This window comes from Euleptes europaea, chromosome 8 (assembly GCF_029931775.1).
Source record: "Euleptes europaea isolate rEulEur1 chromosome 8, rEulEur1.hap1, whole genome shotgun sequence".
NCBI lineage: Eukaryota > Metazoa > Chordata > Lepidosauria > Squamata > Sphaerodactylidae > Euleptes > Euleptes europaea.
In genome coordinates this window covers 26,733,581-26,759,053 of record NC_079319.1, presented here as the reverse complement: position 1 = coordinate 26,759,053, position 25,473 = coordinate 26,733,581, and the positions used below count along the sequence as shown (strand labels likewise).

Here is a 25,473-nt window from a genome sequence, read left to right as displayed (position 1 = left end):
GGCGCCGTCCCCCAGGAGGAGGAGCCTCAACTCAACACAATTGGGCAACGGGGGGGGGAGCAGGAAAGTGGTGCGCAGGCGCATGTGGGGCTAGCCCCTTCCTTCGGCCGGAGGCGCGCGCGCCCTCTCGCGCACGCCCCAGCCGCTGCTCGCAGGGTCTGGCCCCGGGCCGAGTCCGCCTGGCGCGCGCTCTCCGCCGCGTTTCGCTGTCCCCCTGCGGGTGGGGGGTGCGGGGGTGGGGGGCGAGGCGTCCCGCGCGGGGGGCGGCGCTACCTGCAGCCGCACGACTCCACCACCATGTCCTCGTACTGCTTGTAGACGACGTTGTTGCCGGCGTCGGTGTAGAGGATGCTGATGGGGGTCAGCTTGGTGGGCACGCAGCAGCTGGGCGGGGTGGCGCCCGGGTCCATGGAGTTCATGAGCGTCTGGATGATGGCGTGGTTCGTGGGCTCCAGGTGGGAGCGCAAGGGGAAGTCGCACGCGCCCTCGCAGTGGTAGGCTTCGTACTCCAGGGGGGCGATGATCCAGTCGTCCCAGCCCAGCTCCTTGAAGTTCACGTGCAGGGCCTTCCTGCTGCAGCGCAGCCGCCCCTTCTTGCCGTGCCGCTTGCCGTGGCGGCTGCTGTAGGCGGCGCGCCTGGGGCGGCGCAGCCGGACGGCCGGGCCGGGGGCGCGCGCCGGGGCCCCCCGCTCCTCGCGCCACTGCGCGAAGAGGCTCCTCCGCCTCGCCTTGCTGAAGGCCACCAGCAGCGCCCTCTCGTGCGGCGGCCGCCCGCCCCGCGCCAGGCCCAGGCCGCGCAGGTCCGGGGCGGCGGCTCGAGGCCCCTCGACGGCGCGCAGCTCCAGGCACAGCGGGCGCCGCCGCTTGCGGGGCCGGTGGTGCAGCAGGGCCTGCCGCACGTCGAACACCTCCCAGCCGCCGCCGGCCCGGCCCGCCGCCTCCCGCGGCCCCAGGCTCCTGGCGGCCAGGAGGCGGCCCGAGTGGCAAGGCGAGAGCTGCACGTGGGCCGGGCCCGCCTGGGCCTCGGACGACTGGCCGCCGGGGGCTCTGCGGAAGAGCCGCAGCTCGGCTCCCACCAGCTCCTCTTGGTCCGGGAGAGTCGAGACATCAAACACGTATTTCTGCCTCCTCAAGGCGCTGGGCCAGAGATCGTCTGCAAGATAGAAGGCATAATTGCCGTCAGTTTCACCTCTGGGAACCCGTCCGTCTTTCAGGGGTTGCCCCACGTGCGCTGCAATGCTCTGGCAACCCCAGGGCACGCCCCCTGCGCCAGGGGGGAAGGCCAGCCTGTTTAAACAGCAGCTACGTTTGTACCCGGACCCTGAACCCTTTAGGTGGGAGGCAGCAGGAGCCACTGAAATCGGCGTAACTGCAACGTACCTCCCTTGAAACCAGTGGTTAAGCATCGAACACGTGAAGCCGCCTTCTTCTGAATCAGACCCTCGGCCCATCAAAGTCAGTATTGTCTGCTCAGACCGGCAGCGGCTCTCCAGGGTCTTTCACATCACCTCCTTGCCTAGTCCCTTTAACTGCAGATGCTGAGTATTGAACCTGGGACCTTCTGCATGCCACTGAGCCATAGCCCCTCCCCAATTAATTAATTAACTGCTGTACTTTAGGCTCATGCTACATTTCACCACCACCACCACCCAAAAAAAAAAAAAGGTTGCCATCCTTCCTAGCGGAAAGTAACAGTCCATTTCTAAACACAGTTACACTGTGTACCTTTGTTTGTGGTTGCACTGTTATTTTCCAGCAAAGGAAGGATGGCAGAGTTGGGATACTGTGTTAACTGTTCGGCTCTTACTTACAAGCAAACGGGGATCAAGACGGGATGGCATGTATATTTTTACCGAGCTACCGGGTAGGGAGAGTGTTGTTGGGGGGGGGGCGCTTAGGCACAATACTGCCCGGCTAAAGCATCGATCTCCGCACAATGTCACGAAAGTGAAATGAGTACCGAGAGAAAAGTGCGTGGAGGATCAGTTAACCGGCTATTATCGGCTCTCTGTGAATGAAATAAATAAAAGGTTGCGTGTGTGTGGGGGGGGGGAGTTGGAGGAGGCTTACGTTCTCGAGGAGACGGATCTGGGTTTCTTTTTTCGACACGTTTCGTGTACGAAAGCGAAGGCCGCCAAAAGCAAACCAACATTCTCTTCTCTCTCTCCCCCCCCCCCCCCAGTTGAGCTGCTTTCCAATAAAGGGGAGGTTTACAAGCCAGCAAATACAGAAATTCCCCGAGCCTCTGGGTTTCCCCCCAAGAGCTAGTAAAACTCTGCATATATTTCAACAGTAAAAGTGTCACCGCCAGCCCGCGCCCGTTCGCTCCAACGCTGCGGTTCAAGCTGAGAAAGGGCGGCTGAGATGGTTACAACCCGGAGGCCGCCTCTTTATGGATCGCAGAGGTCACCGGGGGTGTCCCTAATCAGCGCTTTGCAAACGAAGAAGGGGTCTGCCCGAAAGGTCCTGGGAAGCCGGGGGGGGGGGGTTGAGGACTGACGGGAGGGAATCTAGACCCTCGGACTTGCCAAATGGGCCTCCGACAGCTCAAGCGCCACCAAACTATCTCCCACTCGGCTGCCTTCGGGTGGGGGGGTAGGAGCAGCACAATACACACGCACTTGAAATCACCATTCTACCACCGACTGCATTTGGCCCTGGGCCTGAAGTCACCGGCAATACAAAGGATGCCGGATGTACAACAGAGGAAGAGGTGGCAGAGCTGGAAGAAGAAACGGGGCCACTTTAGACTGCAGGTAGAAGGGGCCACATTATGAGAAGACAAGAGTCACTGGAAAAGACAGTCATGCTAGGAGAAGTTGGGGGCAGCAGGAAAAGAGGAAGACCCAACAAGAGATGGATGGACTCAGTAAAGGGAGGCACAGCCCTCAATTGGCAAGACTGTCAAAGAGGACATTCTGGAGGACTTCGATTCATAGGGTCACCATGAGTCGGAAGCGGCTTGACGGCACTTAACCCGCAGGAGGGGCCACATTTCCCGCGCGTAAAATAAAGGTGCTCCAAATAGGAAACCGGAGCAGCCGGGAGGAACTGGTCGCGCTGGAGCCTGGCTCTTAGTTGTTGGCGCTGGTGTCCGCCTCCCCCACCCCACCCCCGTTTGTAGGCTGCTTTTTTCTAAAGCTAGGGCGAGCATTCAGAGGTTGCGCCGGCACCCGTCTGCACACCTGCAGTCTGGAGAGTCGCTCCGCTTCCGGAGTCCTTTCTCCTGCACGAGTGGAGGGCCTACGTGTATCGCCAAAGGCAGCGGCAGAATAGACAGTACCACTGCTTCAGAATCCGGGCGGAGGTTAACACGTGGGGATTCTCAGCTACCTTTAAAAAAAACAAAATCCCGGCAAGGTTCTCTCTCTCCCAGTGGTTTGCCTGCTGTGTGCTCAATTCCAAGTATGCAAGGGAGGGGCGTTCAAACAAAGGGATCGCTGCCTCCTGCAGCCTGAAGCGGCGCAGCCCCACTTCCCCCCGGCGGTGTCATTCTTGGCACCACCCTTTCAACTGCAGCCCCACCGTTCCTGGATGCTGAGATCGACCCGACGGTCGCCAAATAGCAAGCTTCCGAGTTCCCTAGAGCGCTTCATCGAGCTGGGTGCTTCTTACAGAATCAACAAGGGAGAGGGCGAGAAACGAAGTTTCGGTTCGGCTGCTGCGCCATTTCTGAAACGATTTGCGCCTGCCTGCCCCCCCCCCTTCCTTTGCTCCCAATGCCCAGCTCGGGGAATGCAAAAGCCGTCTATTTCGTGATGGTCATCCCCAGCGCGCCCCTTGTTTCTAAGTTTACCCACCCCACCCCATAGACAAAGGGAACTACCGAGAACCTTTGCCATGAAGTTCAAAGGAGCTTAATAAAGGTGCGCAGGAGTGGAGTCTTACTGAAGGCATGCCTTATTGCATTCTGGCACTTTCACACATGCTGAATAATGCACTTTCAATCCACTTTCAATGCACTTCGAAGCTAGATTTTATTGTGTGAAATGGCAAAATCCACTTGCAAACAATCATTAAAGTGCATTGAAAGTGGATTGAAAGTGCATTATTCGGCATGTGTGAAAGTGCCCTTACTGGAAAAAAAAACCTGGCTCTTCTTTCCCAGGGTTGTAGCCACAGTTGACGATCATGGTAAAAAGGAGGTGGGCTAGTATCCCGTAGTGGGTTAACCGTAGTGGTTAAAGTGTCAGACTAGAGTCTGGGAAACCCGGTTTGAATCCCCACTTTGTGGTGGAAACTTGCTGGGTGAATCTCAGCCCTAATCCTGGATGGGTTATTATTTGGATGGGAGACCTCCAAGAAATGAATACCAGGAGCCTGACAGCAAACCACCTCTGAACATCTCTTGCCTTGAAAATCCTACCAGGTCACCACAAGTCAGCTGTGACATGGAAAGAAAGAAGGAAGGAAAGAAAGAAGGAAGGAAAGAAGGAAAGAAGTAGCAGGTAGCACTCTTGGGGCTGGAGGCCTCTGCTTTGCCCTGATTGAAGGGTTAATCTTAGAAACCATTTGCCAAAAGAGGGGGGGGAGAGACACTTTATTCAGGGTTAACATTGTGGAAACTGCTCCCTCCATGAGTCTGCCCGATGGTTGGCCATTCTCAGTTCAATGCATGAATACAAATGTGGCTGGAACATGGAAAAGAAGTCAGCAAAAGAAGGAAGAAAAGTTGGTTTTTATATGTCAACTTTCTCTACCACTTAAGGGAGACTCAAACCGGCTTACAATCACCTTCTCTTCCCCTCCCCACAACACACACCCTGTGAGGTAGGTGGGGCTGAGAGTGACTAGCCCAAGGTCACCCAGCTGGATTCGTGTGTAAAAGTGGATGCTTCACTTGGGGCCCCTGCCTCTGTCTCCTCCCAGATGCCACACTCCAAACCCTGATCTTACGGAGACCTGATGCCTCCTGACTAAAAATGGCCTCCAGATCTACGAGTTAGAGATGGGGCCTTTGCGCGCCAAATGCTCTTGGCACGGCTGCACTTCATAGGGACTTGCTACTAGAGACTGTGCCAGGCCCAAAGCTGGGTTTTTGTGCGAGGCACTGGCAAGCTGGATGCCCGCCCCTATTCTTTTCTGGCAAATATTCCTAATAGTGCAATCCTAACAAGAGTTACTCCAGTCTAAATCCATTCATTTCAATTGGCTTAGATTGAAGTAACTTCCTTTAGAATTGCACTGTAAATGTATTACCAAGGAGCAAATGGGCGAGGGGCGGGAGAGTGCCTTCATCCAAACCGAAGGTCGGAGCCTGACTTAGTAAGATGCAGTCTTTGTAGGGGGGGGGGGGATGGGAAATTAATCCAATCTCTTTTGTGGGGCAATATCCCAGCACTCACTTGGTGCAGGATATTCCATCTGTTTTAAGTAGCAGAGTTTAAAACAGCCAAAGAGTATATATGTGGAGGAATATGAACAGCACACATATTAAAATTGAAGAAAACTATTTAATAAATGTTTATAAAGTCCTTTAAAACAACCAACATTTTCCTTTTGAGGTTTCTACTATTTACTACATATTAACTGAAACATTGTTACATCTTCATAGAGTGTGAGGCAGAGAGCAAACACAGAGGTCTAAAACGCATGGTCACTTAGCCCAGTTCCATCCCTGTTCCACCCAGGATCAAATGAACCTGCATTACCTGGAATGAGCAGGGACTAAACTGTGTGCAAATGGATCCATGTAAACAGAAAATGCGGGTTCCTTCTGAGTAAGCTCTCCCCCCCCCCCGCCCACCCCAGCTCCTGGTGATTGGTCCTTTCGAATTGACTAATGGAGGCTTCCCCCCCTCCCGCTTGTAATTTTAAAAGCATTTTAAGAACTAAAAAACAAAAAATGGAGCTACCTGAAAGAAGGGGGGGGGGGAATCCAAGCCTCGTTTTAAAAAAGACTTTCTTTTTCTCAGAAAAAGCTCCAAAGTAGCAGCAGGCAGGAAACAGTTGAATCCCTGCCGCTTCAAACACTGCTTCGCGATTGGCTGTGAGAGATGCCAATCATCTGTGTTTCCCCGTTTTTGTTTCTGTTTCTCCCAGAAGAGGAATGGGAAAAGTCAGGTTCATTTCGCTTCGATACAGGGCTGAAAGAAGAGTAAATAAGGTATCGTCCATTTGCGAAGATTTGATCCTGGGTGAAACTGGGAGGGAACTGGGCTGGAACGGGACTGGAACTGGGCTAAGTGACCATGTGTTTTAGACCAGAGTGATACTGAGAGACTGAAAGAGACTGAATGACAGTTGCCAGCAACAGTTGGTTACAAGTAACTGTCACCAGAAGGGAGGGGCTGATTCTAAAGGAGCACAGAGCCCACTGTCAATCAAATTAGGCTCCAGCGTTTAATCCAACAGTCTTGAAGGGAGCAGCAACTATAGTGGATGTTCAAGGCGTATTTTGGGATGCAGTCCCAACCCCCCAACCCCCGGAAATCGGGACTCTTTCAAAATGAATTAGTTTGGGATCAGGGTGCAAAGCTGAAGATGCTTGAAGGGCTTTGTTAGAAGTCAGTGATGAAGTGTTGGCCTTGCCAGGCTTAAAATGTGGAGCAAAACCCGCAACACTCCAGTAGCTGCGGATCACTGCTACGACGATTCTTAGTTCAGTTTTGATTGACTGACAGCGCCACTATTAGTCCCACCCATGTGCGATGAGGGATGGACATCTGAAATGATGACGTCTCTTACGATGACATCATTATTTTTAGAAGCTCCCCCATGTGCCGGGGCAGGACTGTACTCCCAGGCAGGTTGCCAAAAGATGTACTTCTACACCTTTAGTAATGCCTTAAAAGAGGGCCTCTTCTGACCCGAGAGAACTGGGGAGGCTGGCAGGGCGTTTCTCCTCTTTAACCGTTTGAATGCCCAAGGGGCAGAACATATCTTTGTCATGCAGAATGACTTTGCCCGCATTTTCTGCTCCTATAATAATGGCGCAGCAGACAGAAATTCAACAAGTGAAGCTCTGGTGCAATCTTACGCAGAGGTACTCTAAGTTCACTGTGCAATATTTCCGTATAAGGACCACGCCTACATTGCCTGTGCAATGTAAACCTGCCATTCAGAGACACAGTAACCTTATCGTTTAAAAGATGGTGATTAAGGCGGAGCAAAATGAATCTCATCGTCTGAAGAGGCCACCATGGTTGTGGGACTAGAGGACATTCATCGTCAGCTGCCCGAGCTCTCCCCCCCGCCCCGTGAAAGAAAAAGTGCTGGTTGCTTGCGTTATATTTCATAGGAGACCGCTGAGGTTTCATGCGAGAGGAAGGGGCACACCTCCATGCTGAACAATGTTGAACTCCCACCCCCGCTTGCCAATGGTACCTGTTGAACACAGGCCTGGAGCCAGTGTCTCAAGGATGAGGGCATGGTCTAAGAGCAGCCTGAGACAGTAGCTCGTATCCTATCATCTTGATCACTTTAGCATGGCAAAGTTTTAGCTTAGAGCTCCATACCGACCACATGGGCTCACCTTCACCATGGACAAATTGGCTGTTAGCCATAACAGGTATGCAGAACCACATTGTTCAGGGAGGCAGGACACCTGAAGACCAGATCTTGGGGATACACTACGAAGGAGGGGCTCCCAACTTTCTGTGGCCTTCCCAGAGGCATCGACTATGGGAATTCTGGTCAGATCTAACCACATACCATGTTCAAGAAACTGTAATGCTTTGTAAGGCAGAAGAGCTGTAGTCCAAAAGCTAGCCTAACCCCGACTTCAGTCAACGAGCCGCCTGACTTCCGCAAAAACGCGTGAGGATATGAACAGCAATGGGGTGGATTCAGACGACCTGAATCATCTGGGGGTGGAAGCAGCCCCGGGTCCCAATCCCAAGGCTATCGCACGGTCTTGACCAATCATTCTCTCAAACTGTCCTGAAAATGAAGCAATGGTATGTCTCCCTCGACGGAACAGGTGGTGAAATAAATACGACTGTCTGGCAGAGTTAGTACAGTCTCGTCCAGTTGAAACTAGCAGGCTCAGACTGGAGTAACTCTGCAGAGGATGGCGCCGAAGGCCCCCTTATATTGAGTCGGACCATTGGGCAGAGGTAGGCTTCCTCACCAGTCCACTCCATTTTGCCATGTCCACAGCAACTTTCCTACTCTGCCTCCCATTTGGCACTGGGACAATGAAGGAGCGGAACGGGCCCATCTGGACCCCTCTGAGCCTCCTGGCTGTGGTGCTAGCACAGGCCTCCTCTGCCCTGGGGGGAAATGAAAGGAACAGTGGATTCAGCCCCCTTCTGTTTGAATGCCCCCTACCCCCAGCTGGCACAACCTCCCTCCTTTCCATGTAAGAACATAAGAAGATAAGAAAAGCGATCAGACCAAGGCCCGTCAAGTCCAGTAGTCTGTTCACACAGTGGCCAACCACAGTGGCCACAGTGGCCAACCAGGACAACTGCAGCAGCACCATCTTGCCTGTGTTTCACCGCACCTAATATATTTGGCATGCTCCTCTGATCCTGGAGAGAATAGGTATGCATCATGACTGGTATCCATTTTTACTAGTAGCCATGAATACTCCTCTCTTTCACAAACATGTCCACTCCCCTCTTAAAGCCTTCCAAGTTGGCAGCCATCACCACATCCTGGGGCAGGGAGTTCCACAATTTAACTATGCATTGTGTAAAGAAATATTTCCTTTTATCAGTTTTGAGTCTCTCACCCTCCAGCTTCAGCAGGATGACCCCGTGTTCTAGTATTATGAGGGAGAAAAGCTTCTCCCTGTCCACTCTCCAAACCATGCACAATTTTATAGACCTGTACACCTGTACAGGATCGGTGTGAAAGATCTCTCTTGCCTTTCTCTGCAGCTTGGAGCCTGTGCTACTGGATTCAGATGCAAGACGAGGATCGATGCACATACAGCCTCCAAATCCCAGTACAATTTTATTTTCTGCACCGTCATAGATGTCCCCCTCCCTTATTAGGAAATCCTTAAAGTTGCAGACCTGTGGTTGCCAACCTGGAAATTCATTTTCTGGTAACTCTTCTTACAGACCGACCACTTTGACTGGTTCTGCCAACCAGATAAATCCTTCCTTGTGTCAAGAGAGTTTACCACTAGTGGGGAAAGATTTCAAGGGCCAAACCTCAGCCCTGATTGGTGCAACACCAACCAGAAGGCTTTGAAGAAAAGAAGAAAAAAACCTCACCGGAATGACGTTTCTTAGTCCATTCAGAACCCGATTGTTCCAAGCCAGCAGTGCTGAATGGCATCATATAAATGCAGGGGTTTTTTTTCCATCTCACATGAAACATAACAAATCCCACATGAGTTCATAAGGACTGGCTGCAAATGAGCAAAATAATGAGCTTGCAATGCGGTCCTATGCATGCTTACTGGGCAGCATGCATTAAATAGGACTTACTCTCAAGTAAGTGTGCACAGAATGTCAGCCTAACATTGCAGTCCTATGTAAAGTCACTAAGCCCTTCCAAATTGATAGCTTTATGCTGGAGTGACTCTGCATAGAATTGCACAGTAAATTGCACTGGGCTTTTGCTCTTCCATCAGCCACATAGCCAGGAGAAAAAAGGGAAAGAAGTCAACAAGAAAGAGCAGGAAGTTCTTCGAAATCTTGGAAGGATGTTTGGGAACCTTAAGAAGCAGCAGGATTTCTTTCTTTTTTCTTTTACAGTACTGGTCCGCATCCAGCAGGAGAAAATAGCTGCTCTTTTGCAGGAAATCATGAGGTCTGCATCATGTAGGATACCTGCGGGATGCTTAGCTGACTGGGCTGTAGCTTGCTGATATCAGGTTGCACCCCTGACATGCTGGGAAGAACCTTAATTCTGCGCCATCAGCCACAGCTTCAAGGAGACATGGGACTGATCACTTTGCTGGTGGTTTATCTCTGCTGCATTTTATGAAGAGGGGAGGGGAGATGGGCAGCCCCAGGTTCTCCCAATGAGAAGGGACTTCTTTATTTATCACCATTTATACCTTGCTTTTCTCCCCATTGGGGACCAAAGTGACATTATCCTCTTCCCCATTTTATCTTTGCAACACCGCTGTGAGGTGGGACACGGCGAGTGTATGTGTGACTGGCCCACAGTCACCCAGCAAGCTTCCATGGCAAAAGAAGGAGTCGAACCTGAGTGTCCAACTATTGTAACCCCCTACACTGACTTTTCTCTGGAGCCCAGCCCCCACTCAATAAATCACGATGCACTAAATGTCTTGACTGTCTAGGACAGGGGTCCTCAAACTTTTTAAACAGGGGGCCAGTTCACTGTCCCTCAAACACTGTTGGGGGCCGGACTGTTTCGCGGGAGGAGGCGGCGGCGCGAGGGGGCTCTCCGGAAAAGCATCCTCCTTACAAGCCCGGTCATTCCCCCTGTAGTGGTTAAGAGTGGTGGTTGGGAGCGGGGACTCTAGAGAACCGGGTTTGATTCCCCACTCCTCCACGTGAGAAGCGGAGGCTAATCTGGTGAACCTGGTTGGTTTCCCCACCCCTACTCACGAAGCCAGCTGACTGACCTTGGGCAAGTTACAGCTCTGTTAGCGCTTTCTCAGCCCCACCTGCCTCACAGGGAGTCTGTTGTGGGAGGGTATGGGAAGGGGATTGTAAGGCAATTTGAGTCTCCCTTTAGTGGTAGAGAAAGTTGGCATGTAAAAACCAAGGCCATTTATTCATGGAAGGGTTTGCCTTGGATTTGCCGCTCTCCAGATGCACATTTTCCCCATCCGAATTCTCCAAACTCTCCCCTGGGGTGGGGGGGGGGAATTTACTTTTGAGTTCTGAGAATTCGGATGGGGAAAATGTGCATCTGGAGAGCGGCAAATCCAAGGCAAAACCTCCTGTGCATAAATGGCCACAAGTCTTTTTCTTCTCCCTGGAGATATGCCCAGCCCCCCCAAGGGGCCCCTACAATTACCTCCAGGCCACAAGGATACCCCCAGGAGGAGAGAGAGGCCCGAGCCGTGAGAACGCTGCCAACTGTGGCCAAAACAGGAACGCCAGGACAGGAAGGGGGCGACTGGGCGGTGTGCGAGGCAGCAAGACGCCTCGCGCACCCAGGAAAGGAGGTTTTGGGCCTGGGAGGGAGAGGGGGAAGGGGGCGACCGGGCAGCACGCGAAGCAGCAAGATGCCTTGTGTGCCCAGGAAAGGGGTTTGGGGCTGGAGAGGGAGCAGGGAAGGGGGCGACTGGGGCGGGAGGGAGGCTTCCAGTTGTGCGTACACAGCCAGGAAGCCCAGAAAAGCTCTGGGGAGGGGGGCAAGGGGGGACTGGCTTCCTTGGTCCCCGGGCCGGACAAAAGCCCTCCGGGGGCCGGATCTGGCCCTCGGGCCTTAGTTTGAGGACCCCTGGTCTAGGACAAGCCTTATGCTCTGCAATCCAATTGACTTCCGGAAAGAACGTTGACCCTTCAGCAGCGATCCATAATTTAGGTTTAAGAGGTTGCTTAGTTTCATTTACACTATCCTCAACACCTTCCCTGGAAAATATTCTTCAAGTCACATTTTCTGAGGCTACCTGAGGCTCCTGTTCATCTCTTGCCTTGAAAATCCTAAAGGGTCGCCATAAATCGGCTGTGACTTAAAATCAAAGAGTTGTAAGGGCCCACCAGGGTAATCTAGTGCTCTGCCCTGCACAATGCAGGAAATTCACAACTACCTTTCCCCCACACACACACACACAGTGACCCCTACTTTGTGCCCAGAAGATGGCAACAAAACCCTCCAGGATCCCTGGCCAATCTGGCCTGGAAAAATTGCTTCCTGACCCCAAAGTAGCGATCACCATTACCCTGGGCATGTAAGAAAGGGCCATCAGAGCCAAACACGGACACAACCCTTCCTGCCGTCCCTCTCATGATCTGCCCAAGTTCACAGAATCAGCATTGCTGACAGATGACCATCTAGCCTTTGCTTAAAAACCTCCAAAGGAGAGCCCACCACCTTCTGAGGAAGCCTGTTCCACTGAGGAACTGCTCTAACTGTCAGGAAGTCCTTCCTAATGTTTAGCCAGAAACTCTTTTGATTTTATTCCAACCCGCTGGTTCTGGTCTGACCTTCTGGGGCAACAGCACTTGCCCAGAAAGTCAAGAAGCACAGACCTGAGAGCACTTTCCACCCCCACCACCGGAGGCTGCCAGCCCTGAACCTCTCCCACTGGCCATCCATCACCTTTGAAATCAGTTGCATTTATGTGTCGGTGTGGCTGTACCTGCGAACAGGTACAGCTAGAGCATGTTTAAACGAAAATAAACATTGTATTCAGTGGGTACCATACAACTGCAGCCTTACTAAGGAGTAAGTCAGGTTGTACTGGATGAGATTCTCTTCTGGTCAAAGTTGCATCTCTTTGGTTTCAATAGGCTTTCTTCCCATTTGTTCAGCTTTAGACTGCATTCCTTTCAGTTCCCAGGAAAGCATGAGGCACAACAGCAACCCCAGAGAGCTCTGAGCGCTAGCCTGGTGTGCCTGGTGTCTCGGATAGAGTTTTGGGTGACCTGGTTCAAATCTCAGCTGGCCATGAAACTTTTTGATTGACCACGGGACAATTACTCTCTCAGCTTAACATACCTCACAGGGTTGTTGTGATGATAAAAATGGAAATGATGAGAACTAAGCAAAGCCTGAAGCTCCTTAGAAAAAGGGCTGGGATTTTTAAAAATGTGCTAAATAAAGGAAGAAGAAGAGTTGTTTTTTTATATACTGACTTTCTCTACCAAGGAAGACTGAAACCGGCTTACAATCACCTTCCCTCCCCCTTCCCACAACAATCACTCTGTGAGGTAGGTGGGGCTGAGAGAACTGTGACTAGCCCAAGGTCCCCCAGCTGGCTTAGTGTGCAGGAGTGGGGAAACAAATCCAGTTCACCAGATTGGCTTCCCCCGCTCATGCGGAGGAGTGGGGAATCAACCCCGGTTCTCCAGAGCAGACTCCACCACTCCAACCCACCACTCTTAACCACTACACCACAGTGGGGTCAATTTGCCCCTCCTGGTGTCACCTATCTTGGCCACTTCCAAGGGGATATTTTGGCTTCCTTTAGCTCCCTTTCAACCTCGCTTTCCGCTCTTTCCCAAGAGAAGAGGCGAAACTATCCGGAACAAATTTCCATGTCCATGGGGGGGGGGGGGGGAAGAGGTTGATACCGAAATGCGTGGGATCGGTTCCGAAACGTCACTGGCCTCCTTGGGCGAAAAGGCACGGTCGCTTGAGCCTCCTTTCTTCCCTGTTCCTGCCAGGATTCAGCCAGGATCGAACGCACGAACGTGGCTGAATCCTGGCTGGAACAGGGAAGGAAGGAGGCTCAAGCGACCGTGCGTTTTCGCCCCTTGACTTTATTCCCTTCAAATCCGAGATTGCTCCTTTCCTGGCTTGCTCGGGGCAGTCAAGGCCACCCACGACCCCTCTGAATGCCCTGCCGAGTCCTCCGGCCTTGACAGCCCTGCAAAGCGACTCACCTCGGGAAGCCCCGGGGGGGGGGGGCAGAGCCCGCTCGCGGTCTGGAAGCCACCCGAAACCTCCCTTCGAGGCACCCTCCCGGGCCCCCTCCGCGCCACAGGCGGGGAAACGCGCGTGGCCTGCACAGTAACAGCCCTGACAGCTCCCGGGGCGGCGGAGGCCGGCGCTCTGCAGGCGGCCCCGGCGCCCTGGGTGGCATGCCCGCCTCCCCCCCTGCAGGACACCAGCAGGCGGGAGGGAAGCTTTGCCCGCTGAGCCTTTGCCCCCCTGGCTGGCCTCGGGAGGGGGAGGCTCCCCACCCCACCCCACCCCAAAGCCTTCACTGCAAGCCCCGCTTTCCAGCATTCAATCCTCTGCTGGGGAGTAACCGCCACTGAAACGGTGGGCCTTGATTCGGAGTCCGGGGGCTTACAGGGGCGCTGCTCACTCCGCTGGAGCTCAAAACGGCCTCTGGGATCACGCCGGGAAACGCAAGCGCGCTCTCCTGCTATTACAACTGACCTCCAGCCGATGGAGATCAGTTCCCCCCCAAGAAAACGGCCGCTTTGGCAATTGGACTCTATGGCATTGAGGTCCCTCCCCCCCACACCCCGCCGTCCTCAGGCTCCGCCCCAACAACCTCCCGCCAATGGCCAAGAGGGACCTGGCAACCCTGTCCGCACATTATAAGCAGATAATTCACAGTGGGTAGCCGTGTTAGTCTGTCTGCAGTAGTAGGAAAGAGCAAGAGTCCAGTAGCACCTTAAAGACTAACAAAAATATTTTCTGGCAGGGTATGAGCTTTCGTGAGCCACAGCTCACTTCTTCAGATACAGCTAGAATGTGAATCCATCTGTCTTTAAGTAGAGGAGAGTGAATTCAGACAAGCATTAGTATGTAAATGTTAACAGTATGTAAAGCATTTACATACGAATGCTTGTCTGAACTCACTCTCCTCTACTTAAAGACTGATGGATTCACATTCTAGCTGTATCTGAAGAAGTGAGCTGTGGCTCAGGAAAGCTCATACCCTGCCAGAAAATATTTTTGTTAGTCTTTAAGGTGCTACTGGACTCTTGCTCTTTTCTACTATTATAAGCAGAATGCGGGAAACAACGTTCCGGGCGGGGCCAGTTCAAACTGCAAGTGCCAGTCATGTTTCTGTTCTGCACCAAGAAATCTAGCAGGTCAGGGAGCGGGCTCGACGAAGCCTTTCTGCCAGGCTAATTTTATGCATGTAAATTCCTTACAGGCAGTAAACTATCTCACCAAACAGCATTGCACGGCGTCCTCTCCTTGATGAGCTAGTAATCTTCCCGCAGTGAATTTTGGCTTGTAAAGGCGCTGGTACTTCCCTCCCTCCCCAAGTCCGAAGCGATGCAGTTCAGATCTGACACCGAACTGCGGCTCTCAGAAGTTCCAATCGCTGCAATCGCGGGACTGAATGCACGGGCGCCAGTCGGGGGCTTAGGGAACACCCGCCCCCCTCCAAAAAATACTGGGCTCCCGGCCAGGTCCCCTCCCGCCTTCTTTCCGGTGAAGAACATCAAACCAACAGAGAAAACCAGAGAGACCAGCGGAGGCTACCAAGAGCCTCGTTCACTTTTCAGACAAGCTCTTCCCTGCCCCTCTCCACCTTCCGCCCCCCCCCCGCCCCCGCCCCCCAGCTAACCTATTTGCGGTATCTGAAGAAGTGAGCTGTGGCTCAAAGCTCCTACCCTGCCAGAAAATATTCTTGTTAGTCTTTAAGGTGCTACTGGACTCTTGCTCTTTTCTACTACTGCAGACAGACTAACACGGCTACCCACTGTGAACTATTTGCGGAAAGGCCTGGAAAAGGCTCGCTGGTCTCTGGGTGGCGAATCCCCACGTGCCAAGAAACGGGAAGGGAAGGACACACACCGTTTTTCTTCGTCTAGGCATGTCCCGTTGCTACCACGGCGGGGGACGGGGATCCCACTGGCTTCGAAGTTGGAGGCATCGGCTGCCCACCCAAGACCTGCCGTCTGAACGGAAAATGGGGCTCTCGCTTTCCTTCACCACAGTCTCCGCCGAAGGGGATTCCACGTTTCTCCCCCCCCCCCCATCCTCAACCAAGGACCACCCAGCCTCGGTGGATTACCGGGTAAAGGTCTGGGCATTGTGGGGAGGGAGAGGACTGCCCCACAAGCCGGTTGAGGCGCGATCCCCATGCTGGTTAGGAGAGTGGATTTACAGGAGTCCAGCGGATTCACCAATGAGACGCTCCAAAATAAGCATACCTGGTTACGCCAAGGAGACAAAACCGAAGTGAGGGGTTAAAAAGAACGGAATTCCCTACCTTGCTATTTAAAAAATCTGAATTCGGTGAGAACTTCTCCTCCTCCTTCCCAATAAAGAAAGAAAAATGTGGGTTCTGGACTCCTTTGATCAAAGTTCAGGCATCTCGGGTAAATAGAAAGACTGGCTCAAAAGGGCTGGACATGTTTACTGGGCTTGGGTTCTATGGAGCCTACTCTCAAGTAAGTGTGCGTCGATTAACCAGCATCCATTTAAAATTCAGTTTAAAATAATGAAAGGGTCATTCCTATTCACACTTGCTCCACAGTAAAAAAAAAATTTTGGGGGGGATTTATAGGCTTACTTCCACGTAAACAATCTTGGGGTCACCATGCTTGTCTGGAGGCCCCCCGATAGTGAGGGGTCTTTACGCATATTTTCTCTTTGCCTCCCTTAAGGGTTAGTCCCATTGTGATGACTGCCTGGATCCCGCTGATATTTACCCGTAAATAAGTCTCCCTAGAGCAGGGGTGGGGAACGTCAGGCCCAGGGCCATTTAAGCCCGCAAAATCATTTGGTCTGGCCCTTCATGGGTCCTGGCAGATCTCTAGTTCAGAAGGATCTAAGACTGGTGATCCTCCCCCTCTCGCGAACAGGAATAGCCTCTATTCAAGGCAGATGTGAGTTTGTTTTGCTGAGAAAAGGAACCTTTCCCCACCCCCTTGCAGAAGAGTCATTAGGTATGGAGCTGCTAGGACCACCCAAAAACCTGTGTTAACCCTTTCCTACCCAGCTGCGCCCTGACCTGAATGACCTAGGCTAGCCAGATCTCGTCAAATCTCAAAAGCTAAGCAGGGTCAGCCCTGGTTAGTATTTGGATGGGAGACCACCAAGGAATACCAGGGTTGCTGTGCAGAGGAAGGCACTGGCAAACCACCTCTGTTAGTCTCTTGCCATGAAAACCCCAAAAGGGGTCGCCATAAGTCAGCGGAGACTTGACAGCACTTTACACACACACACACACACACACCCAGTTGTGGAGAAACATATTCCCTCTGTGCTACAAGAGGGCTGGGGGCAGAAGTGGCGACAATGGAGGGGTTAATGGGGGCAGGGCCAGAATGTGTGTGTGTGTGTGGGGGGGGAGTTCTTAGCCAGTGTGTCCTCACCTCATTTCATCCCTGCAGGCAGAGATAGCAGGAGCAGGCTGTAGAATCTGGCCCCGACCATGCCGAGCAGGAGCAACTCCAGCGTGCGGCTGGACGGCTATGCCCAGCTGGTGCAACAGACCATCCTGTGCCACCAGGTGAGCGAGTGCACCACTGGTTGGATGCCTGCCTGCTTGCCCGCTGTGGGGGGTGTCATCTGGGACAGCTGCCTGCTTGCGGCTTGGTCGACTAATTTTTAAGTTCATAATTTTGTCTGGCCCACGAATGATGCTATAAATATCCAAATGGCCCTGGTGGAAAAAAGGTTCCCCACCAGACAGCCATTATAAAAAGCCACCCCGATTTCCAGCCCACCCACTACCTGGATTTGAAACCTGGATGTTCCTTCCTGGCCTTTAACGCATCACTTCGAAGGCTCTCTGAAACCACGGGCATATATTTCCTAATAAACGTGTGGAGTTTTGCAGCGGGCGAAGCTGCCACCTTCAGAGGCTCACCTTTTCCCGGTTTTCCAAGTACACTGTGAGCCCCCCGTTATTTTTCAAGCTAGCAAAACGTGTTATTAAAAAGCTACTTAAAATACAGATTACAGAAGCTTCTAAATGCAACACAAGAAAGCTTTTGAAGGCAGAAAGAGGAGGGGGCTGAAACGCAGCCGGCTCTTTTCATCTGCCTGATAAGAGCTTTGGTTTCCGCAGAAGGTCCGTGTTCAGCCTTGACAAACTCGATTCCCAGTTCATCTGATGTAAGCCTCATATCGGAGCTTTGTCCTGGACTGCTCTGAGACATGGACCATTTATGCACGGGAGGTTTTGCCTTAGATTTGTTGCTCATTTCCCCCATCCGAATTCTCAAAACTCTGCCTGGGGGCTTATTTTTGAGTCCAGAGAATTTGGATGGGGGAAATGTGCAACCAGAGAGCAACAAATCTAAGGCAAAACCTCCCCAGCACAAATGGCCCAATGGGAACGTGCCTGTACTTTCCAGCGATTCCCTCCTGCTCCACAGGATCCCTGGAAAGCGTCGCCATGGGGGTGGGGGGTTTTCAGATCGAAGGCGGCGGATCTTTGCTGCAGCCCACCCCTCTGCTAGCTAAGCGCTCCGCACTGCCAAGTATTCTTCGCATTGGATGGCAAGGCTTCATCGCGTTTCTGGGTGAGAGCCAGGATCAAACCCCCCATGACTGGGATGGGTGACTGGGCAGTTATTATCCTCTGCACTTCTCCAGGACGTGCTCGGGAGTAAAGCGACCCTGAGATCCCCGCTTGTGAAATCAACGCAGTCTGGAGTAGCTACTGCAAGTCCTGCCTGCTGTAAGCATGAGGAAAACGTGGGCAGATCCATTGCGAGGACGATCAGGGCCGCTATGCCAAGCACGTTCGCCCGCGGGAACACGCACAGCAACGGAGCCTGGGTCACGTCGGAATAAGCCCCACTCTAGGGAGCCTGACTTGAAATCCGAAAACCTGCGCCTCGAGAAAAGGACACGTCGCCCTCCTCGCTCTCCATCCCTCACCGAGGGAAGCTGCCCAGGTGCTCGCAAGGTCTCCTGAGCATCCACACGGACGGGGTTAACCCTGGCCACGATTCTGCAGGCCTCTTTCCCCCGCCTCCTGTCTGTAAAGGAGGACCCTCCCACCCCGCCCCAATAGCTCAACCTCTGAGACCCTGGCAAACTCTCGATCTCCAGAATGACGTGCAAATTACAGCTTGGGGCGGCGGGGGGCATTCAGACGATGGGGCGAGGCGCAATAGTTGTGTGGGCCCATCGTAAGCAAATACCCAGGGCCGGGATTCCACAGATCGCTCTCAACCCAGACTGGCGCGTCTTTCAGCTGAGAAACACAAGATCCTCCCTCTGTTCCCCTTGGGACCCAGGAAATTCGAGGGACCCAGGAAATTCGGCCTGGTCCCTCCAGACGGAAACGGAGGAGAGGAAACCCCGTCTGTAAAACACCCCCCTACCCCTACTGGTTTGCTTCCTCGCCCCAGCCGCCTGCAGGCCGATCCTAAGAACGCTGGATCGGTGGGATCTGGTGGGACTTCCCTTCCGGTTTTGCCTTGGGTTTGGCGCTCTCTAGATGCACATTTCCCCCATCTGAACGCTCAAAACTCAAGCCCCCATGCAGCGTTTTGAGAATTCAGATGCGGGAAAATGTCAGGCCATTTATACACGGGAGGTTTTGACTTGGATTTGCTGCTCTGTAGACACACATCTTTCCCGTCTGAATCCTCAGAACTTAAAAATAAGCCCCCACCCCCCCTGCAGAGTTTTGAGAATTCGGAGGGGGGGAAATGTGCAGCTAGAGAGCGGCAAACCCAAGGCCAAACCTCCCAGGCATCAATGGCCTGCAGAGACCCAGCCGAGGCTTTTGGGGAGGGGGGGGCTCCCCGGTCCATTCTGCCCGGGGCGAGGGAGGGCACCGCGCCCAGCTTTCCCCCCTTCCCGGTGGGAACCAGATTGGAACCTTCTGCCGGGCTCCTTCCCTCCTTCGGGCCGTCTGGTCCGCATTAGGGTTTTTTATAACGGGGCTCCTCCGCGTCGACTGCCGGGTCACCGGATAATTACGCGCGGTGAATTCCCTCCTTCCCCATTAAAATACTTCCCTGCTTGGGTTTCATTCGCCTCCCGCCAACCACAACAGCGCCTGGGCGGAGGCGGCCCGCGTTGCGCTGGGCTCAGACCGCAGCCGCCGCCGCCGGGGCTGCGGAACCGCCTCGAAACCCGCCGCTTTGCACAAACACGCCGCCCGGCAGCATCTGCAAGAGTCCGCATTCCTGAGCTTCTGCAGCCCCGGCCGCATTCTGGCCCTGGGAATGTCGCCCCCCTGGAAAGGGGGCCACCCACCCATAGGAAGAAACCCTGATAAGATACCGCAACGCCCGCTTTTGAAAAGGTCAGGACAGTCCGGTCTTTTCCTTTGGGAAGAGCTTGCAAAGGGCCTGGCCCGCAGGCTCACAGCCCGGGCCTGAAACAATTCGCCTGAAGCCCTTAGCGCACGTGTGAAACCAGCGGCAAGGCGGCTTTCACGCGTTAATCTTAAACCTGCTTGTCTTTCAATTGAGTTAAATCAGGTTTATTCGCAAGTGTCGTTTAAAATGTCCCCCTCCCCAGCCATTCTCTCGTCTGTGGGTGTATATCGTGTGAAACTGTTCTCAAAAGCCAGCATGTGGGTTGGCCTTAATAGGACGATGGCATGACCACTCCACCCCAACCTTTCCTATGCACTTGTGGGCGCTCTTCCACATAATTCTCATTGCCCGCATTCACACGCGACGCAACTTACTACAGCTTCACTTGTAAAACGCTTCCAGCGTACCCCCCGCCCCTGCGCTTTATATTACGCATTAACAGTTTGCCCAGGCTCCCAACGGCAGGAAAGAGTATTTTTGTTAAGAGTCCTGCACTAAAGCGACGGGTCCACCCCCAACCTTAGCTCCTGTTCTAGACATTCCCTTGAAATGGGAAAACCTTAGAATATTTAGGATCCCGGACCCCCGCGCCAAAGCGCACCAGATCTGCTGCTGACGGGGGGGGGTCTTAATTATGCGAATAAATTCAGCGAAAACCACGGGGATTGGAAACGGAGGCGAGGATGCGATCAAGCACGAATCCGAGTTAGCACGTTTCGTTCGGAACGGTCCTCACAATGAGGAAGTTAACTGAGCCTGTCAGGACTTGCTTCCCTGGAGACATATGCTTAGGATCGCGCTAAGCATGGTGACGCGGCGATCCTAAGCACACCTTTGGCATTATCAATAAAACTCTGCCCGGACCCATTTAGGATGGCCCTGAGCGTGGCATCCCTACAGTTCAATGCTTTTTTTTGGGGGGGGGGGTGTCAGTTTTTAATTGTTGCGGCTCTTGCCCGATCCACTCGCTCCCCCGAAATCCTACACTAACGGCCAGGCCAACATTGAGACCCCAGAGATCTCCCCCCCCACCACCACCCCAGCTCTATCTGCGCTTCGACGGGAAGTTACAAATCTCCGACCTGAGTCAGCCTTTGGTTTGCCTTCTCGTCCCCGTCCCTGAGCTCGCTTACTCGGGAGTAAGCCTCCCCTGAAATGTTGGGAGATGGATGTCTGTCCAAAGGAAGGACCTTTTCCGAGGCAGGCCGGCTCCCCCCCGCTGCCATTTCTGCCTTTTGAGCTTGGATGCGGCGCGTCTCCGCCGCCCCTAATTGTCCCGCTTTACTGTAGAGCTCCGATGTGGGGGGGGAGCGTGGCGGGGGGGGGGAGGCCGGGCCCGCCAGCCCCAGCTGCGCTTTAATGAGTGACTTCATGTGCCAACAGTAATTTCCCTGCATCCAGCGAGGTCCTGTCTGATCTTGAGTAACAGAGGGGGAGAGGGGGACGTGCGTATTGGGGGTGGTGGTGGTAAAGCTCACTGCCCCCCCTCAATAGCTCCGTCCACATTTCTTTTAAATCCCACGATGAAAAGGCTAACAGCGATTGCAGGGCTTGATGCCCCCTTAGGAAATCGTTTTGAGGGGGGATATGAGCGCGGCACAAAGAAGCGACTAGATGGGAGGTGCCGGCATCTGTTTGGTGTGTGTGTGTGTAGGGGTGCGTGTGTCCTTTTTTTGCAAAGGTAACAGCCGTGCAGAAGCACGTGCGCTAGGAGAGGTTTAACCCCACCGAATTGCCATGAAACACACTTGCCATTTATGCACGGGAGGTTTTGCCGCTCAATAGCTGCACATTTTCCCCCTCCGAATTCTCATAACTGTGCCTGGGAGCTAATTTTTTAGTTTTGAGAATTCGGATGGGGAAAATTTGCATCTAGAGAGCAACAAATCCGAGGCGAAACCTCCCGTGCATCGTTACAGACACTTGCTGCCGCTCTAAGCTGTCCTTTAAATCGCTTGCCCCCACCATTTCCCGGGGAAATTATGAAGTCTGGGCGTAGTCGCGAATCTATTCTACTTCTTGGCTCCCCTTACCTGACCTTACCCAAGTATTTGGGGTGGGTGAGGGTATTTCTCTTCTTGATTACTCTAACTCCCTTGAGTGTTTCTTAATCTCCCCCCTCCCCAATTTTGAAGGACAGGCGATCGCTCTCTGTTTATCTTCCAGTATCCTTCCCCTTTGCAAGTGTGTGCGTGTGTGGGGTGGGGAGAAGCAGCGATTTCCGAGGAATTCTAGTTGAATACCTGAATACAAGGACCCTGAAAAAAGGAGGGGAAAAAGGAGGGATACAAAATTTGCGGGGGCGGGGGGGGGGTTGCAATGCGAGGAACGCTCATTTGTGAAAGGCTTGGGATATGACTTATTCCCGAGTTAAAATGTTTATGCATGGGAGGTTTTGCCTTGGATCTGCCGCTTTCTAGATGCACATTTCCCCCATCCGAATGCTCAAAACTCAAAAATATACCCCCCCAGGCAGAGTTTTGAGAATTCAGATGGGGAAAATGTGCACCTAGAGAGCAGCGAATCCAAGGCAAAACCTCCCGTGCGTAAGTGGATCCCGTGCTGTTGAGAGGCGATTTAGAAAAATGCCAGGTTGCCTGCAAAAAAACGGGATCGAGACCTCTCTGATCCGCTGCAGCGGCGCAAACCCGACTCTGCCATGAACCGTGGGACCGGCCCGCGGGGAGGTGGGCTGTATTCCCCCCCCCTGTTTTAAATGACCTCGCCACTTCAGAAGGATGGAAGTCCTCTTGAAGTCCTCCCCGGCGCGGCGCGATTGGCCGGCCCTCCTTCATTATGGGAGACTAGACAATATTTGATATGTTATGACATGAACACTCAATTAGATCACTGAGTTGAAATACTCCAATCAGCGGCTTGATGCTAAGCAACCCTCCGAAGGTCCGGCACCAGGTCACAGCCTGTGACACATCAAATCAAAATCAGTGGGGGAGAGAGGGGGGAAAGGAGAAGGGGGAGAGCCCTCCCCCCTCGCTGCCCCCAACAAGCCGCCCAAGAGTGAAGATCCCGGGACGGCGTCCACCTTTAGCGCTGGGGGGGGGGGCTCGGTTCAAAGATGCCCCTCCCTGAAAAAGAACATTTTAAATGCAAACGTCTCTGAGAATCCCCCCCTCCCCACAGCCCTCTCGAACCACTTATCCCAAACTAGGCCTTCACTAGGAAGGATTGCACAAAAATATCCCCTTTTCAGCTTTGCAATTGAAGCAGCGCCAAGAACTAGTGGTGAAGGGAAAGCCAGAGAAAGACGCCCGCCTTGCAACCTTCCCATGCATGGGAGGTTTTGCCTTGGATTTGCCACTCTTTAGACGCTCTTTTTCCCCATCCAAATTCTCCAAACTCAACCATACGTTTTGAGGACGCTGATGGGGGGAAATGTACATCTAGAGAGCGGCAAATCCAAGGCAAAACCTCCCAGGCATAAATGGCCAAGCAGTCGTTTGGGGGGGGGGGGCAGGGGCTTGCCTGCCTTCCTGCTCCTTCCGGGTTTCCCCTGTGAAACTGCTACGAGATAAACGAATCGAATGAAGGGGGATCTCCGGCACACCCGGAGGCTTCTCTCCCCTGGCCTTCTTTGGATCAAAAACAAGGGCAGGGGGGGGAATTCTCTCGAGATCAGAAACCTGGGTGTGCGTGGGGAGGGGTCTACGGGTTCCTGCACCTGTCTAGGGTAGGGAGGGGACAAATATCAGCGATCCCGCAGTAGAAACATTCAGCCCTGAAACAATACTGCGCGGCAGTGGGGGCTGGCGCCCAATTCCACGCGCTTTCCAACCATGGCCCACCTTGGTAGGGCGGGAAACGAGGGGTTCTTCTGGGCCGTCGCCCAGCGCACCAGATCGGTCTCTTTCCCCCATCCCTTCATAGAAGTCGACACCTGATGCGAAAATTTAACCAGCCCATACAACTAGGAAGGAGCCACACGCCGCTCTTTGGGAAAGGGTGTGTGTGTTTTTTTTTAATTACTATTTTATTTAAAAAAAAACATTCGCTGTGCAAATCAGCCTCAAGTCCAGCCAAGAGCTTGGATTTTACCTCCTTCCCCCCGGCTTCCAACAGCTCTCGGAGCCAGCTAGCCTAGTTGGAACAACTGCTGTGGAAGAGACTTGAACAGGACTGAGGAAGAGAATCGGTGTGTGTAGATTGGGGGGGGACACACACACACACACACACAGCATGAATGAACGCATTTGCAACGCGGACGGAGAGCGAAGTCATCAATGACTGGCATTTCCCAAGCAATCCAGAGCGGGATCCCCAAAAGATTCAGAAATCCTCCCCCACCTAATAAAAGGCAATTAATGAAACCAGTGAACTGCAAGACAGTGAGGGGCTGGGAGGGGGCACAATCCAGCTGGGCAGTGCGGTTGTCAGAACGGAGCACGTTTCTGTTTGAGGTCCTGGGAAAGCGGGAAAGAGGAAGGAAACCTCCTAAGGTGGCATGCCTACCTATATTCACCCTGGAGTAATCCCCGTTAAAGAGGAGGGGGGAGGAATCACCCCCCGAAGAGTAAGGGGTCGTCATTCATGATTCCCATGATAGGGGGCAGACTCCCCAAAGCCGATTTACGCTCAGCTGTCCGTGGAAACGTACGGAGCTCTGACCCCACTAACCTCGTGGAGCTGTACAGCCCGACGGCCCCCTCCCCATTGGATTGCAAGCGGGGCCCGGTTCGGAAGGGGGGGCGCCTCCGACCCGAGCAGCCCACCCCCGAAGAGCTGATCGGCTCCCGCGGGGGGGGGCAGCAGGGCCTTTCGCCGCAGCCCCGTCCCGGGTCCGGAGCCGGAGCCAAGGCGAGGGGCACGGCCCCCGGCCCCAGATCTGCCCCCAAAGGATGGGAGGAGACTGGCCCGTGGGGCCAGGGCCAGGAGAGCCCCGAAGAGGCCGGGGCCCGACGGCGACGGGGCGGGGGCCGCTGCGCGCTTACCTCGCCCGCGGTCCACGAAGCTGGTGACGGTGTTGGCGGCTCGGGAGGCCGGGGCGAAGGTGGCGTTGGCGGCCAGGCTGTGGGCGCGGGAGGCGGCCCGGTAGAGGGCCAGCATGTACTCGGGGGGCTCGCGGGGCGCCCGGCCCTGGCGGCGGCTCCGCGCCCCCCGCGCCGGCTGGGGACGGGCGAGGGCGGCCTGCCGGCAGCCGGGCAGCTCCCCGCACAAGAAGCAGGCGAGGAACACGGCGGAGAGCAGGGCCCGCGGCGCCTGCATAGCGAGCCAGCCAGACCCCGGACCCCGGACCCCGGCCCCGGCCCCCAGCCCCCAGCCAGCCCCGCTCCCTCCCTCCCTCCGCCCGCCCGCCAGCCCGCCGGCCGGCCGTCTGAGCCCGCGCGCCCCCCGCGCCGCACGCCACAGCCCCGCCGGCGCCGCCCCCGACCACACCGCCCGCCCGCCCCGTCGCCCGACACGCCTCCCGCCCGGGAGCCTCCCCCCGCCCCTTCGAGCATGTGCAGAGCGCCTCCGGCTGCTTTCGGCGCCGCCCAGGCAGGCGCCCCCCTTAAGGGAAAGAGCGTGTGCAGAGCGCCTCCTTGATCTGCCTCCGAGGGGCAGGCGCACGCCTCCCATTCAAGCAGGTGCACAGCGCCGCCAGCTGCTCCAGAGGCCTGCTTTCAGGCCCCATCTCCGGAGACACCTCCCTTAAGGAAACGGGCATGTGCAGAGCGCCGAAGGATAGAAGCCAAGGAGGGGCCCTTCCAGCACGTGCAGAGTTCCT

The 25,473-nt window shown here is 54.2% G+C and overlaps 1 protein-coding gene across 1 annotated transcript; it reads right to left on the bottom strand.

The window, feature by feature from the left end:
• Positions 1–269: 269 nt before the first annotated feature.
• GDF6 (growth differentiation factor 6) lies at positions 270–24,971 on the bottom strand. Its single transcript, XM_056854704.1, has 2 exons — positions 24,698–24,971; positions 270–1,153 (listed from the first exon to the last, which is right to left on the bottom strand). The coding sequence occupies exons 1-2, from the start codon at positions 24,969–24,971 to the stop codon at positions 270–272; spliced, it is 1,158 nt and encodes a 385-aa protein (XP_056710682.1).
• Between the last annotated feature and the right edge of the window lie 502 nt (positions 24,972–25,473).